Raw genomic sequence first — 17,967 nt, 5'->3', positions numbered from 1 at the left:
AGAGAAATTATGGTTACGAATATATAGCAGTCAGCTATAGAAAAGTTAATTTATTGAATAAATTTATTGCATCAAATGTATTGATATTAGTTTTCACCATTTATGTCGTTTATACCATTGCTGCTTGTCTGTTTTTATTTGCCTATCAAAGTTATTTGCCCAAGAATTCACGGAAACGAATATGATAAAATGGCGTAAAACGCGACCGATTATTGCATCATCTATTCCCAACAAAATCGTTAATAATAAAGATCCGACGAAAGAGCAGCAGAGTGAGGGAGTCGTCGAGTGATATATCGCCAGAAGAGTAAGACGGCCAACGCGAATTAATGTATTTTATAACTGTGCGAATCCTGTTTGACGAAAAGGAATAAAACATGGATAAAGAAAGGAAAATCATCGATCGAACGTCCGATCAATCAATGAATCGGTTATTCATCAAGTGGTATGGTCTACATATGTAAGCATGTCAAGAAGAGATCAAAGAGCGGCGCGAAGAGAAACATTAATAAAGAGAAAAACTCGCTTTCGTCCCGTTTCCGTCGCGCCTCTCAAGGAAGAGGATTACCGGCTGAGGATTTTATCTAAAGTCTAAAAAAATCATCTATATTTTTGTGGATGTGTATATGATAAATACGAAAAGAAAACAAATAAGCTGTCGGATAATACAAAAGTATGTGAGAAAGCGTAAACGCTAAAAGAAAAATAGTGCAAAAAAGCGAGGAATTTATGTATTTTTACAATTTTCGTAAAAGTGTATGTATTATATAATAAAAAAATTGTTTATAATAAATTTTTAATCATGCTGTGATTCTTTGAAGCGGAAACGACTAGACCGATTCCTACCTCGACCTCGTTTTATCAGGAATTATTGCTCTGCGACGTGTGTGTGTGTGTGTGTGTGTGTGTGTGTGTGTGTGTGTGTGCGTGCGTGCGTGTGCGTGTGCGTGTGCGTGCGTGCGTGTGCGTGTGCGTGCGTGCGGCGTGCGTACGTGCGTGCGTGCGTGCGCGCGCGCGCGCGCGCGCGCGCGCGTGTGTGTGTGTGTGTGTGTACGTGCGCCTATATGTGCTCCTTACAAAGAATCTCAATAAAGCGGAGCTAGAAGCAGAAATGAGTCATCCGACTTGGGTAACCTTACCGATTCGTCGATCAGACCGTTGTTAGTTGCGTTTTAGTATCTCCTTCCTGTATACGTGCCTATTTCTTATCCTGTGATACGAATAGAAAAAGAAAAAGAGACAAAAGAAATAGAGAAAAGGGGAGAGAAAGAAAAGAAAGAAAAAGGAAAAACAGCGAGGCAGAGAGAGAGAGAGAGAGAGAGAGAGAGAGAGAGAGAGAGAGAGAGAGAGAGAGAGAGAAAGAGAGAGAGAGAGAGAAGAGGGAGAGGGAGAGAGATTGCGACATAAAGCGACAATTGTCTCGCGAGTCCGCAGGTTCTTTTCACAAAAGACAAGTTTATCAATTATGTTTCTATGATCTGAAACTTAACACATGAACATGTCGCGATCGGTAACGCAAATTTCGCACTTCTAATTCGTATGTTATGTCATGTTTAATTTATTTAATATTCATATACATATATATATATAATTATGAAATATTAATGTTTTCAATTTATTTCCAATCCTGACACAAGCTTATATTCATTATATATATTTCTCTTATATCTCTTTTCTCATTCAAATTATGTAGCAAATACGAGTCTTAAATATTGAGTATAAACATAAATTATTAAAAAATTGTAAAAATTTTTTATTAAATTTTTTGTGTAAAATATTCCATAAATACAGTCAAGGAATATTTCATATCGTAATTATCTTAATTTTATAATTATAATTTGAATTTAATTTAAAAAATATATGGCAAATTCAATTAAATACAGCAATTGCATTCAACAGATTTGTCGTCTCTTCAAGCACACCATTCTCTCAAATAAATATCTGATACACAAAATTGAAAAATTGAATTCGAAACGTAATCCATGTGTGTAGCAACGAGACATCATTTCTTACATTGAGATGAAAGAATAGTCAATGTGGAAAATTTCACATTCAGAAGATTGACTTCCCGTTGGAATTTTGGCAATAACTGCTCTAAAACACGTTTTACAAAACATCTTAAACAAATATATTTCGAAAATAATAAAAAATATTCGATATTTTTAACAAAAAGCATCATTGTAATCACACATTTTATTATTCTTCACCAATTTGCATTCACTGCATCAAGCTAAAATTATCAATAGCAATTGTAAGTTGGATGAATTCGTTATTTTTATAGCTTAACAACAAACAAAAATTTATTTATCAGTGGACGATTTTTTCTGTCATACTTCTAGTGCGTTTAAAAACGACTTCATCGTTAAATTGGTAAACTTGAAATCTATAAGCAAGATGAAATCTAAGAAAAAAATTAAGAAGTTTGTTTTTAAATTAATAGATTTTAAAGCAAAAAAAAATAATTCCAATTCCCGGTAACAAAATTTTGTATATAAAAACATATGTTCTTATATGAAAAAATTTATTACCGGATTGTTGTTAAAGTTTAAACATACAATTATTATAAATTATTTTATCTTAAAAGTAATTTTAAAAAAATTCACAAGGGAGATATCGTAGGGCCGCAAAGAAGTGATAACTAACTTTATGGAGTTCACTTTGAATTCCACCAGTTTAAATCCTGAATTTACCTTGGGCCCCTTGAAGAAGAACCGCGGTAATTCCGAGAGGGTTGCCCGTACTCTGAATCTGGGTCTGGGTCTGGGTCTGGGTCTGGTTTGAAGCCAATTTGTTCGTCATAGTTGTAGCCGCGCCAACCGCCCTGGGGAATGCGGACATTGTCGCGGAGCTGCTCGAAGGTGTACCTTAAGACGAACCAAGAGCTTCTGTCGAAAGGGCAACTTTTTTCAAGAGGAGTAACGCACCAATCAGCAACAGCACGGGTGAAAAACGGAAATTGTTACAAAGCGCAAAAGGCAAGAAGCAAATTTTGAGAAGCGACTGTTGTCACGACATACAACCTATAATTTATTTGAATGCGATACCAAAAATAATATGAGAAAAAAGAGATACAGAAGGAACGCATGAAGAAAGCGAACCTTGAGTATCAATCAATCATTATGAAATGTGCGCTCGAGACGATACAAATTCGTGAACCCATACCTCACTAATTGGATTGGGTCATATAACGCTATTATTCGAGCTAATTGTTAATAATATTAATTATGAATTTAACACATAACATTATTAAGTAACATCAGTCTGACACTGCTATGACAAACGTACACACTAAAATTAGTTTTGGGAAATATTCCTTTAGAACTAAATAGAAGTAAAATACTCTAATTTAAATGTTAAAAAATGTTAATTGAAGAAATTTGTTTAAAAAAAATTTAATTTGTTAATGTCAAGATTTGTTATAAATTAGAGAAAAGAAGGGAGGAGAGAGGGAGGGGGAAAGAGAGAGAGAGAGAGAGAGAGAGAGAGAGAGAGAGAGAGAGAGAGAGAGAAATCAATGGCATCAATTATCTGCAATGGCTTTGTATAAATGAAACGAGAATATGATCCCACGTAAATTTTCGCTTGTCCGTCTTAGACAAGGTTTACTCTTGAAATAGAATCCCAGACACGCGTATGTAAAATATGTATGCATAGTTATGATTCGACTGCAGCAATAGCATATAGCTGCAAGTTAGGAAATTCATTATGCCTAAAAAATTGTTATAAACAATCTGCGATTAATATAGAACGATCAGTAACGATTGATTATACAAAACACTCTAGATTTCGCATATTTTGCCTACAAAACCCTTAGCTTTTATCAGAATAGACATTTCTTAATTCTACAGTTGTTAAAGAATTTGAGAGAGAGTTTAAACATAAAATTTAAATTTAGTTTCTAAAAGTTTTTGACAAAAGTTTAATTCAAGGACATGAGTAAAGGTATTTAAAGTTAAATCTGCCAAGTCGACAGTTCTTTTCTAAAAAGAAATTTGTTTGATGAAAGATTGATAAAAATAATCCGCAAATGCGGAAGGAACTTATACTAAGAATATACTATGAAAATGCACTCAAATTTACATTATAAAAAAATTGTTATAATTATAATAAAATTAAGTGGCCATTTACTAAATTATTCTAAAATAAAAAACAAAGAAAAAATGCTTACTAAATCTTTAATGTAGAAAAATATTTTACTGACAATTATTCGATATTAAGCACATGTCAACGGGAAAGCAAAGTATAATTGTGCGTGATGGACGTGAACATACAATAACAAATTTCTAATAAAATATTACGAAGAACCGAATCTCCACAGATACTCACCATAATTATCTGTATACTTGGACGAACTAGGTATGGTATTAGCCGACATCGTAATAATGTTCTGAACAGTGTTTTCGCTAAATCACACGCGAAAGGCACATACACACATTATTATCATCATAATGGCACAATATCAAAAACAAAAAAGATTTTTTGCAAAAAAAAAAACGAAAATAAGTCCTTCTCATAACACCAAAAAATATTTGTGAAATAATCAGCACTGCAAAATCCAAAATCGAGAGACGTGTTTGTCAAGTGCGACTCGATTCATTTACAAGATGAGTCAAATGTATGATGTCTTGAACCGCTGCCGATCTATTTTCAAGTAATGCCAAGCAGCCAAGTATTTTTGTTGACAGTACGTTTCAAGCGTACATAGAGGCGGAATGCTTTTATCTAGAGAAATTCCTCGACTCGATGAAAGAAAATTAATAATGCGTATTTGCATATTCGCGGTTTATTGTCATGAATAAAAATTATCACAATTTTTTTGAATTCATTAAAAATACGAAAGCAAAATTTCAAAGTTTCTTCGTATTACGTAAGAAACAATGCGAACAAAATTATATAACACAGTCTAAATTCACAAGTGCGGAGAAATCAAGACATATATATATATATATATATATATATATATATATATATATAAAATATATGTATGTGTATTATACAGGGTGTCCCAAAACATGTGGGTCAAGGCTCGTAAAAAGGTAGAAGGGGGATCGAAATGAACATAAAAGTCCAATATTGTCTTGGGTTAGGTCCATCAATAATCAAGATATTAACGTATGGAATCTGTAAATAATCTAATTAATTTCTATCGTAATTGTGAACAATAAATTAATGAAATCTTATCATATATTTACGATAGATTTTTTTCTTCCGTGTTATGGCTCGAGCGGATTGAGCTCTTCCCTCGGCGCGCTCTCATTCGAATAATTTGAAAAATTAATACCTCGATTATTGGTAGATCTAACCCAAGACAATATTGGACTTTCATGTTCATCTTGATCCCTTCTACCTTTTTACGAGCGTTAACCCACGTGTTTTGAGACACCCTGTATATATAAAATAAAAATATTATAATATCTATAAGGATAACAATTTCTTCGGCAATTATATTTTTTGTATTATTGAGCACGATGAAAATAAGATGTATAATTATTATTGCAGAGTTCTAAGAATCAAATCCAGATTTGTTTCGACTGCATGATTAATTTCACATAGGCTTAAACCACCCGCGCATAAGCTTCTCATTTGAGTAAGCTCTCTGCGTTAGTTAATTAGAATTATAAATCGAGTTAGTTATAACTTTTACGTTAATTCTGACTTTAACGCTACCTTCATGTTGCTCTTATTATGACATAGTTATAAGTAATTTTGCAACGTCTTCATTATATACATTTATATGCCCAAATATTTAAAAAAATCGATAATTATTTATTATCAATATTAGCTACTCATTTTATTTTCTCTTTTCTCTTTTCATTTATAGTTATTATTTATTTTATTCATTTTTAATTAAAAAAAATACTTAAATTTATTTCTACAATTGCGATTATAAATATCAACGACACCATTTGCTCACTCGTTTTGATCAAAGATAAGATTTTTTATCTAAAAAAAAGAATTTTTTAAATTTAAATATGCGTATTTAAAAAATTGACACAATTAAGAATATGTAAATAAAAAATTTTACGTGAGCATAATTACTTTTACGTTTTGTATACTTATCGATCAACATGATGTAATTATAGTGAACAAAAAAACTAGACAAAATAATAATCGCATTAGAGTAAAATAAAGTAATAGAGTGAATTAATACCCGCGTCACGGTCCAATTAGATACAGGTATCTAAACACAGTGATTGAAAGGATACATCGTAATGCAATTGTAATGCAATTTGTGGGATTCAACGATGAGTTTGATTAATGTCAATGATAATTCATCAGACAATATAATCTCTAATTGCACTCGCATTAGCTATGAGATGCAGTTTCGCTGTCGTAAAGCGTATTAAGAGCGGGCTCAGGAGGATCCTCAATCTGAGCTACGGGATTAATTAATTTTAGACTGATTAAAAAGGAACCTACACATACACAGTACATAAGAGAAAAAAAGGAAGAAAAAAGAAAGAAAGAGAAACGGAGTCTTTTATCTAGAATATGTTAGTCAACAATGAAAGGAGAGAGATGGTAAATCCGTCTTACAATCTCGCAGAAGCGAAAGAATGCAAAAGCTCGAGTTCGAAATTAGGCACGGAGCTTCTCTTGAAATTAACCCTCTCCCAACCGTATTATATTTGGATTATCCTTTTTTCATCAACATTTCGTAAGTAATTGTAGATGTCGCATTGAGATACATGTTACACGCATCGTGAATGATTTCTTGAACGCACGAAAAATTAAAATCAATTATTTTTAAACGATTAAGAAAAAATAAAAGCGTTTTGTAAGTTTCTCTTTATTAAAAAGAAGGATTCAAAATTTACGATATTGCGCGCACTTGATTTCGACCGCGTTTATTAAAAAAAAATCTTGATACAAAATCTAACATTAATCCGTTGACGCGTAATTTTTGACAGAATTCAAGCAATCGTGTAAATTGCCATCTTTCTAAATTTTACGAAGAACAAGTTCGGTATAAATCTATTCACAGCAAAAAACATAGTTTTTACAAGTCAAATCCATTATATATATTAGAATTATAAAAAACTTATGATAAAATAAATTAAAAATTCTGTTACATATGCATACCATGCATAAAATATTTATTTCACGTATAATGTTACAAATAATCAACTGTCTCAATAAGTAATTGGTTTCACTACCTAATTAATAGGTTTAATTGAAATTATTAGCATAATAGCAAATAATTAATTTCATATGTTCATAAACATATAATTAATTTCAATTTTCTTACAACGTCAATTATCATTACAAAGCGCTATATCAAAATTCGACTCGTTGCAATGTCGTGATACTGCAATATCAATCATTGGATATTACCACAATTACTATTAGTTGTAATTAGTTCTTGAATGATTGCCACAACAAATGGTTTTAAATCAGATTAAATGCTTTCTTAAAATTATTTCCTATAAAAAGTTGCGTAAAACAAGAATAATTCGTCTTTCTGTAAAACAAAAATAAATTTCGTTTCGCACATTTTGGATTGACGCGTATTTTTTATCAGTTATTATTCAAGAATATGTAAATTGCGACAAAATAAAATTGTCTTTTCACATGTTCGATTGAACAAAGTATAGTAAGGGTGATAATGGACAAAAAATATCACAAAAATATTACAAATTTTACTTATAAAAAGAAACTTATTTGTATCCCCGATGCGTGATAATGTATGCGGTTATGTTTGCTTGATAAAAACACAAAAAAATTTTTAAACATTACGAAGATAAAAGCATTATGCGACAAACAAAATTATATAATGTAATATCACAATATCAATAATAAAATCATAATATCAGTACATTAGTGAACTACATTTTTTAGTTATGTAATATTTTCTCATATTTTCAGATTGATGAACTATTTCATTAAGTGTTGAAAGCGCGGATGGGAGAGGTCAGAGTGCAATCGCACAACATTTACAAAATAACGCACAATAGATACGTATATACGTATATATACGCGAATTTTACATACATACATATATATATATATATATATATAAAATACATAGGAGAGTCATTGAAACGTCGAAACGTCAAAAAGTTTCTCAGTTTCGACGGTTAGCTTTACCTTCGGGTTCTTTGGCAATGACCGTGCTGCTCCGGTCGACGCCGCCCTTCTTATCCTCTGTACAACATACACACATACATCACGTATACAATATACGAATATACAAACAGTTTATATTATTACATAACGCTTAAGATTAATACAGAATCGATAAAGCCACGTTACATGACGAGAAGCTAAGCATATTTTCTTCGATTTATCTAATTTTGATACATAAACCTATATATATATCACTTTTTTATCAAAAGAATATATTGCAGAAAAATGAAGAGCAAATAATAAAGTATTGCAATAATAAATATTACAAGTGTCAAAAAGTTTATTATCAACTTCACAAAAATAAATCACTTGTTTTTCTATTAACTCATCACATTCGAAAATAAATTCTTCTGTTCAAGAATGCTAAGAAAGAAAGAATAAATTTATTTAAAAACCAATTACTAAATTATAAGAAATTAAATAATATTATGCTAATAAAAATAATCGGCGAATAAAGAAAATTATTATTAGAAAATAGACAAAATTAATATATCATCAACCTATAAGATATAAGATATAAAGATAGTGATAAAGATAATAGCAGATATTATTGTAGATTTAAGAGCAATATATGCAGAGATCAACTTCATTTTTCCGCGGTGTATACACCTTATGGCCTACAAAGGTCTTGTTCGATTACTGCACCAATTAAACTTGAATTCTTATATAACTAAACAAATTCTAGAGTTATATTGACATTTATTTTGCATTATATATTTTATTATGTTATAATAATATTGTTAATGATAAATAATGTTTGCTAAGCAGCGCACACATACATTATATATATATATATATATATATATATATATATATATATATATATATGTAATAACATAATTAGTAAATATTAAACATCATTTTTATATAACATTATATATAAAATAAACATTCGTGTTGTATAATAATATAAAAAATAAATTTAATCTTATACTGTTGATTATAAAATAATAATTTTCTTTGATAAAAAATTAAAAGAGCAAGGCTTTCAGTAGAAAATCGTCAAGGGATGATTGCAAAAGGATTTCTATTCGAGTTTCCAAAACTTTCAATGATATGCTTTTATGCCTTCGTATAAAATTGTCATGACGATATAGATAGTCCCAGTATTGATGACTTTAAATCTCAATAAAGTGTTTTATATATCTATAAAAGTATAGAATATATTGCTATATTTTTCCTACACCTGGAATTTTTTTGATAACAATTTTTCAGAAAAGTTATAAAATAATCCTTTTATTACGTGTACAATTACTGCACACTTAATAACTTACAGAAAATTATGATAAAAATTCTCTTCGTGTAAAGCACAGAAGATTATTTTGTGCAGAATATTAGAGAACTTGATGGTAACCGATTTCTTTTACACAGATCCAGACACTACACGTCGCAATATTTCTTATATCGTGAGGACGAATGTAACGTAGTAGTACCGAGGACGTAACAAAATATAGAATATTGTTTGTGATTGACGAAAATGTAACGATCGTATTACGGTTAATTTTTGTTTCTTTTTATTTATGGAAATAAGAAAACGTGCAGTGCCGTTACCATTAAACTATATTATAAAAAGAACTGACAACAGTTGTCAGACAGAAAAAAACTGAAATATAATCGACTGATAATTTGGGATAGTGCAGCTTACAGTAAGAACGTACATACGTCGATAAAAACACGTATCGATCGTATCTCGAGTAGTAGAAAATTAAAAAAAGGAAAGAAGTGATGCGTGCAAATCGAACCAGTAGTACCATTTTAATGCTTTGTTCGCAAAATTTGATCAAGTATTTAGTAAAGAATATATTACATATCAGAAATATTGGTAGTTACTATAAAGTAAAGTTTGAGAGTTTCATCAATTGCTTTGAATTTATAATAAAAGCGTTTTCTTGTCATTTAAATATAAAGTTTTTGTAATATACATTACTTTATGTCTTCGATTATCCGAGATCATGAAATTTTTATATCAGTAAAGATATAAATCTTGAGTTTTGAAATATTTTGATATATAAAAATAAATTTTATCCTCTTGAATACTATATTTGAATACTATACCATACTTCGAAAATAATAATAGATCGAACCTTCTCGATCTATTCGCGTTTTATGACTATCTTGATGCATATCAAAATAAAAAACAAGTGCTAAATTTATACGCATTCAAACCACTTAATCTATAAAAATTATAATTCAAAATTAATAGAATTGTATACTTTAAGACTTTGTAATTGTTTTAACGAAAAAAAAAATAAAATAAATTGTCAAAAAGAATCTTTAAAAGTCTTTTATAGTTACTTTTTTGCGCATGTCATTAAATTATGAGTCCCTTCTTTTCATCCTTTACATCATAATCTTTCCAATATTGAACTGAAGATTTTGCTAAAAGCCGTACGATGGCGAACAAGCGTTCGATAAGCGGGAAACATGCAAGAAATCGGATCGATACGAAAAAGATACAAACCAGAGAAGGAAGTGAAATAATCAAGTATCAATTTCGAATCGACTATTGCATGGGTGAATGATTCATTTAAAGGATCAAGCAGATAAAGCGAATGGCAAAAAGGAGAAAGAAAAAAGTGAATCGAAAATGAATAGATAGTGAGACAAGCGACAAAGCGAAAAAAATGGAGATGGTAGTATAACGGGCTGGTGTTCATAAATCCATAACACTGGACTAAACATCGAGAGTTGAGATTTGACAATAAAGTTGTCAAGAGAGTTGTGACAACAAAGAGCGTTATTATACATTAAAAAAAGTTATTAATTTAATTAAATTTTTCAACTTGATTAAATTTCTTCAGATCAATTTAACAATTTCTGTATTTCAGTTAAATATTTTATACTTGAATTACAGTTTAAGTAGAAATATTGCAACCCGCTTCCTTCTCGGAGGTCCCTAATCAAAACCCGTATTGTATTCTTACTTACGTATTTTATATATTTAAGTTAAATACATAAATACTTCAACTAAAAAAAATAATTTAATCAAATTAAAAAATTTAGTTAAATTAATAACCTTTTTTCTCAATGTATGCATGTTTACTTATTTACTGTTGTACATGTGAGTGCGTTACATACACAGAAAAAAAAGTAATATAGCCAATAACATATGTAATTGTGGGCTGCCAACTACATAAAATACTCAATACAATAATATTTACTGTTAATGCAAGTACAATGTTGATACTGCAATAGGATATATTATTGTATTGAGTATATCTGTAGTTGACAGCCCGCTACTACATATCTTATTGGATATATTGCATTTTTTCAGTGTACATAGTATGATTTTAAATTTGATACAGTAATAATGAGTATAAGTATATTGTAAAAGAACATGTTACACATGTATAGGACATGTGTAACATATATATCTTTATACAATATACACTTAGTCCTTATATAATATCACTTATACTTATCACACAAAGTCTAATGTAATCCAAGGTTTGAAGAGATCATAAGAAGTTAAGAACGCGATCACATTCTTCAAATGGTGTACATACATGAAGGAGTCACAGAAAAGTACATGTAGAATGAAATTAATTTTATCCGCATGATTAGTTTTGTTTGTAAACCTATACAATAATGCTATCAAAATAATCAACTAATTTTAATAATATTAATAATATTCGATGGAATTGTTTAAAAATTGTTAAAATCATATAAGATAAATTGAACTTTTCGGAAAATAAGATTTTACAATAAGATTTCAGCAATAAAATTAACATTTTATCATTGGCAAATATCTATACTTATTTATACACAATATTTGGCATAATTTTATTCATTCACATAAAACACTCGATTGTACTTTTCCCTCTATATAGAGTTCGAAAATAATCTATTTAAATAATGACAATTTTAGTCATTATTACTGCCACGTGTGAAACGTTTAACTGTATCTCTCATTACAGTTTTTTTAAAAATCAAGAATATTCAAGCGAACTGAATAGCATGTGTCAGTATACGTTTTGATTAAGCGATTTTTGTCTTCCATTTACAATCACGCGACATCCAAATAATAAAATTTAATTATTTTTTTTCTTTACTAACAATAAATGATTTGTTCGTCACATTCTTATATCACTAAAGTTTACATAAAACTCAGAAAAATCATTAATCAATCAATCAAAAAGTTTCAATACAATTGTCTGAAACGTGGCAGCAAAAAAAAAGAAATATAAAATATACAATACCGAAGTGTGTGTGTGTGTGTGTGTGTGTGTGTGTGTGTGTGTGTAAATATAAGAAAACACAAATACGCCAGATGAAATCTAAGCGTGCAGAAGTGATAATCGTGATATGTTACTTAAAAAGTTTTCACAATCAAATTTATTGCTTTTGCGCTGCTATATAGATATTAGATGCGTGGATAAGTTTACAACAAATGTCAAGGATTGCTAAAAATATGCAAAACACAAAGAAATAGAAATACAATCAATTTTACACACACACACACACACACACACACACACATGTACACCGGCGAATTCTAGGATTAGAGTTAAATCCTCCTCCCAAATTAAAAAAATTAGTTTTACTGGAAAAAATTTAAGTAAAATGATACAGGCTGATTAACGTGGACGCCTGATCAAATTCTTGTGCATAAGATTCACTGTGTTCAAACTGTTCCATGTCTGATATACAATGTTCAGCAAAAAAACTTATTAACCCCCCTATTATTGACGTCAGAATCTGTTAGTGCACATGTATATACATATATATATATATATATATATATATATATATATATATATATGTGTGTATATATCAGTTGAGAAAACTCATCTAAACCTGAATAAAATAGCTCGTTGTCAATTTATTATTTGCAAACTCACAAATTACCATCAATAAAATAATTTTTAGACAGCTCGAGAAGCGAGCCGAAAACGTCGTTTATTTAGCTTTCAATGCGTAAACCGCGAAGAAACAGCGAGAAAGTTAAGAGTTTTTCTGTACTAATTGTAGCTCTAAGAAACAAAAGGCAAATATGCTGGAAAAGACAATGCAAGCAAAAGCAGTATAAACCGGGGCGATTCGTGGTCACCGAACATTGGAAAATCAACACAAACAAGAATGAGTAAAAAATGAGTAGTGGATAAACATTAAAATCAATATAAAAAAAGTATTTTACGTGATAACGTCGAATGACGTTATCGCGCCGCGCATATAGTAAACGCATATAGTAAACTTACGTTATAAGAAATTATAACCCTTTCAGCTCGTCTACGTCGTAAACGACAAATTATGTACGTACATACATAAAATTAATGTTGTAACATTATGTTAATTATGATGATGATGATGATGATGATGATGATAATGATGATGATGATGATGATGATGATGATGATGATGATGATGATGATGATGATGATGATGATGATGATGATGATGATGATGATGATGATAATAATAATAATAATAATAATAATAATAATAATAATAATAATAATAATAATAATAATAATAGTAATAGTAATAATAATAATAATAATAGTAATAGTAATAATATTTTTGACCATTAATTGCGTGCTTATAATTCATTTACCGAGACTTAACAACGCTGAGAGAAATATTGCTATTACTACTTATAATATTAATCTTGGAAGGCTATTTCTCGCGAGTTAGTTTTTCTGCGATTATGTTCATCCGAATGTTTTATGTAACAAAATTTGAATGAGATTTGAATAAGATTAAAACGAAGGAAACATCGTAATAAATAGATTTAGCCGTACAAGATTAATTTGTCGCCGTTATCGCTACTTGAACACTATTCTACACGAATCCATTTTCTTCAATATACTCTATAAGTACGACCAGGGAACATACAAGTAACAAGTAAGACAGAGAAACACGTTCATTAAAATTAATAATACTATATCTATCAAATTACATAATCATCAATTATCTTTTTGTACTAAATCTTAATATTATTAACGCAAAAAAGCGTTATCTATAATCGAGCCTGTTTGTCTTACGTTGTTAAAAGTTGTCACTTGTGCGATAATCGCTAAATAAAGAGATGCATTGCGTTAACAAGGGAACTTATGATAATGGTGGTTGCAGATAGTGGTAGATTTTTACTTTGCGATATATTCCTACAAATAATTGATTTATGTGTTGCACACGCGTACATCACCAGTAAACTACTTTCGAAGAGAAAGTGTAGGCGATGAAGAGAAAAGAATAATACGCGACGTAACACAAGCGCGAGGTCGATGCGTGAGTGACACGAAATCTGTGAACGTTCCGACTAATTCGTGTAAATTGTGAAAAATCAGGATCTGCCAGAAACCAGAGCAACTTCATCTCTTTCTCTTTTTTCTTTTTCTTTTATTACATCAAGTTGCTTAATCTAAATGCTTAAAATGTAGCGTAAACATAGACTGTATAATTTCCAGTACAACTTACATAATCTATAAACTGTAACTCTTTCTCTTTTGAAATATACATATAACAAGATGTTTACAAACTAGAAATGTTTAGTCGATTAATTCTTTAATTTTTTTTATCACGCGTGTCACCCTTGTTATACAGATCCTCGAAATATAAATCGTTATTTCAAGTAAAAAAACGAGCGAGATTACCAGACGCCATGCTTGAACTGTTGTTATGTTTGAATAACTGTTAAATAATCGAATGTTGATCAATAATTTCACATGTACGAGTTACACGATATTTACGTTATAAATTACATTAAATTGAAACGCGATTACTCGTGCCTTATTCACCGCGTCTACTCAATTTTGTATATATTTTACGCAAATATATTACACGCACAAGTGTTCTTCAATCTTTTTTTTTCAATTGACAAATAAACGTCAGTAACGTCCGATAACTCGTCCGTATGAACAATCGGGTGCAATCGCAATGATCAACATTTCCACGAATGATATGATGAACGTGTCTCGAGAAGAATTGCGCTCGATCTATGATGCTTATGTAATCCAATTATCTTTGGTGCATTCTTTCATTTATTGTCGCGATAGGCGTGCGCACGTTATTTGTCTACATGTGTTATGGATTTGTGAGCATCGGCTATTGGAGCACAAAAGCAGTATTACCACTTTTCTCACGCAGTTGTTCAATGTATATTTGGTGCTTCGTCTTTATGATATCTCTATGGGAGACAGACACGAATACAGAGCCACTTGATTTGTACGGACGTGTATACGTGTGTTCGAATTAAAGCATGGAAAACAGATGGCATCAATCCACTTTTGATTTATTTTATTTTAGCCAATTTATTTCAATGCCATCAGCCAAAGTACAGAGTACAAAGTACAGAGTCACGCGAGTGTTATCATTTGTATATGCAAAATGTATCCAAATTGCATTTGTTGGATAACATATCAAACAAAATTTTGAAAATTTAAATAAGACATTAAAATCAGAATTTTTGCACATGAATGTAGAAGAGAATCCAAAAATAAATACTTATCGATTAATTTGTTACTTCTCTCCATAAATATTAACGCAATAATCATTTATAAATAAAAAAATGCATTCGCGTGACGCTGACAAATAAGGGAAGAATAAGTTTTCTTTTCATTTTATGTAAAATGTTTAAAAATTTGAAAGTAAACGTTCTTGATATTCGGCAAATTATATGATGTAAAGTAGGAGAAGAAATGCAAATGCATGCAAAAATAATTTGGATTGTACTTTCTTAGCCTTGCCCACAAAGGGTAAAATCCATATTTTATTCGTCAAAATATTATAAATATTCATTAAAATTGTAATTTAATCATCTAATAATAAACTATCACATTTATTCATCTTATTTTGAAGCTGCAGCTGATTGTCGAAATAAGTCAAAAACTATTGATAATAAAATTACATATATAAAACATGTAATTTTGGAATACACATTTTTCAAATATAAATTTTCTAAAAAAAAAATACAATAAGCTTAAACTGAGTATTTACATAAATCAAAATTTATCACATTGTTTTGTTAATTAAATGTATTTAATTCGTTCGTTACATAATGTAACCTGAAATACATAAATGTATTTCGAGAGTACAATCCTCTATTGAAATATTTTAGGGCGAAGGGTGGATACAATTCTACTTTGCTAGAAAATATAGAAATAAGAGGAATCTCACATTTCGTCGGAACGAAACAAAAGAATGGATAAGAGCCAATTAATATTCACGTGGTTGAATATTGTTCCAAAACAAAAGAAGTTTTCGAATAAAATAGCGTAAATTCAAGTTTGCACACACAAGCATGAATTACAATTTAAAAAAGCGTTCGAAACGCGTTAAAATGCTCAAATCACGTAATACAACTGCGAGAATCTATTTATCAAAAGCGATTTCAATAATTTCTTCCTTTTGATATAATGAGACATACGATACATAACGATTTCTCTTGAAATTGCTCATAAGCGTAATGTATAATACAACATAACGACGTTGTAAAATATGACACTTTGATAACCTAAACTGCGTATCGTGAATTGTATTCGCAAAGTAAGAGAAGCTAGTACAATCTTCGGGATGCACGACCACATGTTTTGCACACGTATGTGTGTATCAGAAACAATATGTGTGTCAGAACAGAAAAGGCATCATTGCACGCGGTAGAGAAATTGCGAGAGACATCGACTGCCAAAGTCGTTAATCAGAAACCTAAAAAACAGTTTGCACGAGAAAACAGATTCGAAGATGATAACGCAGAAACGTAAATGCACGCGCGTGTGTATATGCGTATTTTTAATACTTACTGCTAGATACGATTATTTAAGTTTCAATGCAGATACTAACAATAGTATCAACCGTATATATATATATATATATCGTGTTAGTATAATACTTTTTAAAATCTAGAAAAGCAATGCAGTAACATAATTTTAAAGATTTAAAAATTACCCTCTCAGAAAGGATTTCCGATACCAAGACAAAAAAGATTCTTGACATATTTAATCTTATTACAATCTCATGTAGTATAAAAATAAAACAAGATTAAGATTAAATCAGAAATTTTTATCTTCAGATCGGTCTATTCTTAAATCTAGAATGTCATAAGATTGTCACAAATTTACTAAATCATTCTAAGAAAATTAATAAGATAGCATCAAAAGTCATTTTATTCTAAATTTAAAAACTTTCCATTTAAGAATGCAATATTCCTTCTTTGATAATAAATATGATTGGCGCTATATCGATCCTATATTATGATAGGTTGAAGAGTAATAGCATTATGTCTAGAAATCTTTTCTGTGGGTGTATACTTTAATTGAAATATTTTTTTTATTTCAATTTCATTAAAATAAAAAATTAAATTTAAACAAAGTTTTTTGTGCGTGGATGTGCGTGTGTCTTTTTCAATTTTCAAAAAATATTCGAAATAATACTTTATATATTTATATATCGACTGCCTTGCTTCTCATTTGTGTACACGGAGAAAATTTTATAGTAAAAATTACTGTGTTAAATAGTAATCGCGGACGAAAGAAGAAATTTTTGAAAATTATTACCTTGTTTTTTATAAAATTACCATGGTATTTACACTACTTATGGTATAATTTTTTGAAATTTCTTCTTCCGTAACTACTTGGTCTGTAGCTACTATCGTACATAATAATTTTTACTATAAAAGTTTCTCCATATATATATGGGTATCTTTTGTGAACTCTAAAGAACACGTACACGCGTGCGATCGAACGCGGACAGATGAAAGACAAATAAAACAGGAAAGAGATCGATCGACAGTGTATAGTCAAAAGTGTCTACAGAGGCAAAGAGAAAGATCAAGGCGAGATTGATTTTTCTATAAAACGGGAGAAAGTGACAAACTTGAGGTTCTGCGACCGAGAATACACTTTA

The 17,967-nt window shown here is 30.0% G+C and overlaps 1 protein-coding gene across 32 annotated transcripts in view; it reads right to left on the bottom strand.

Moving 5' to 3' along the window:
* LOC105833893 (calcium/calmodulin-dependent protein kinase type II alpha chain) overlaps positions 1-17,967 on the bottom strand; it is a 121,245-nt gene that overhangs the window by 37,437 nt on the left and 65,841 nt on the right. For 13 of the 32 annotated variants that reach the window (XR_004964477.1, XR_004964480.1, XR_004964481.1 and 10 more), the window contains exons 12-13: positions 8,089-8,145; positions 2,691-2,864 (exon numbers count right to left, since the gene is read on the bottom strand). The exons of 8 other annotated variants lie outside the window; for them this stretch is intronic. Coding sequence is in view for 18 of the 24 variants with exons in the window: in XM_036291494.1 (XP_036147387.1) it covers positions 2,691-2,864; positions 8,089-8,145 (231 nt within the window). In the remaining 6 variants the exon portion in view is untranslated. Of the gene's footprint in view, positions 1-1,618; positions 2,095-2,690; positions 2,886-4,326; positions 4,404-8,088; positions 8,146-17,967 lie in introns of those variants that run through there. 11 more of the 32 variants (XM_036291499.1, XM_036291502.1, XM_036291503.1 and 8 more) reach the window with 4 other exon arrangements.

Source organism: Monomorium pharaonis, chromosome 8 (genome assembly GCF_013373865.1).
Source record: "Monomorium pharaonis isolate MP-MQ-018 chromosome 8, ASM1337386v2, whole genome shotgun sequence".
Taxonomy (NCBI): Eukaryota; Metazoa; Arthropoda; class Insecta; order Hymenoptera; family Formicidae; genus Monomorium; species Monomorium pharaonis.
The sequence above is the reverse complement of the archived record's forward strand: the minus strand, read 5'-3'. Positions and strand labels throughout refer to the sequence as shown.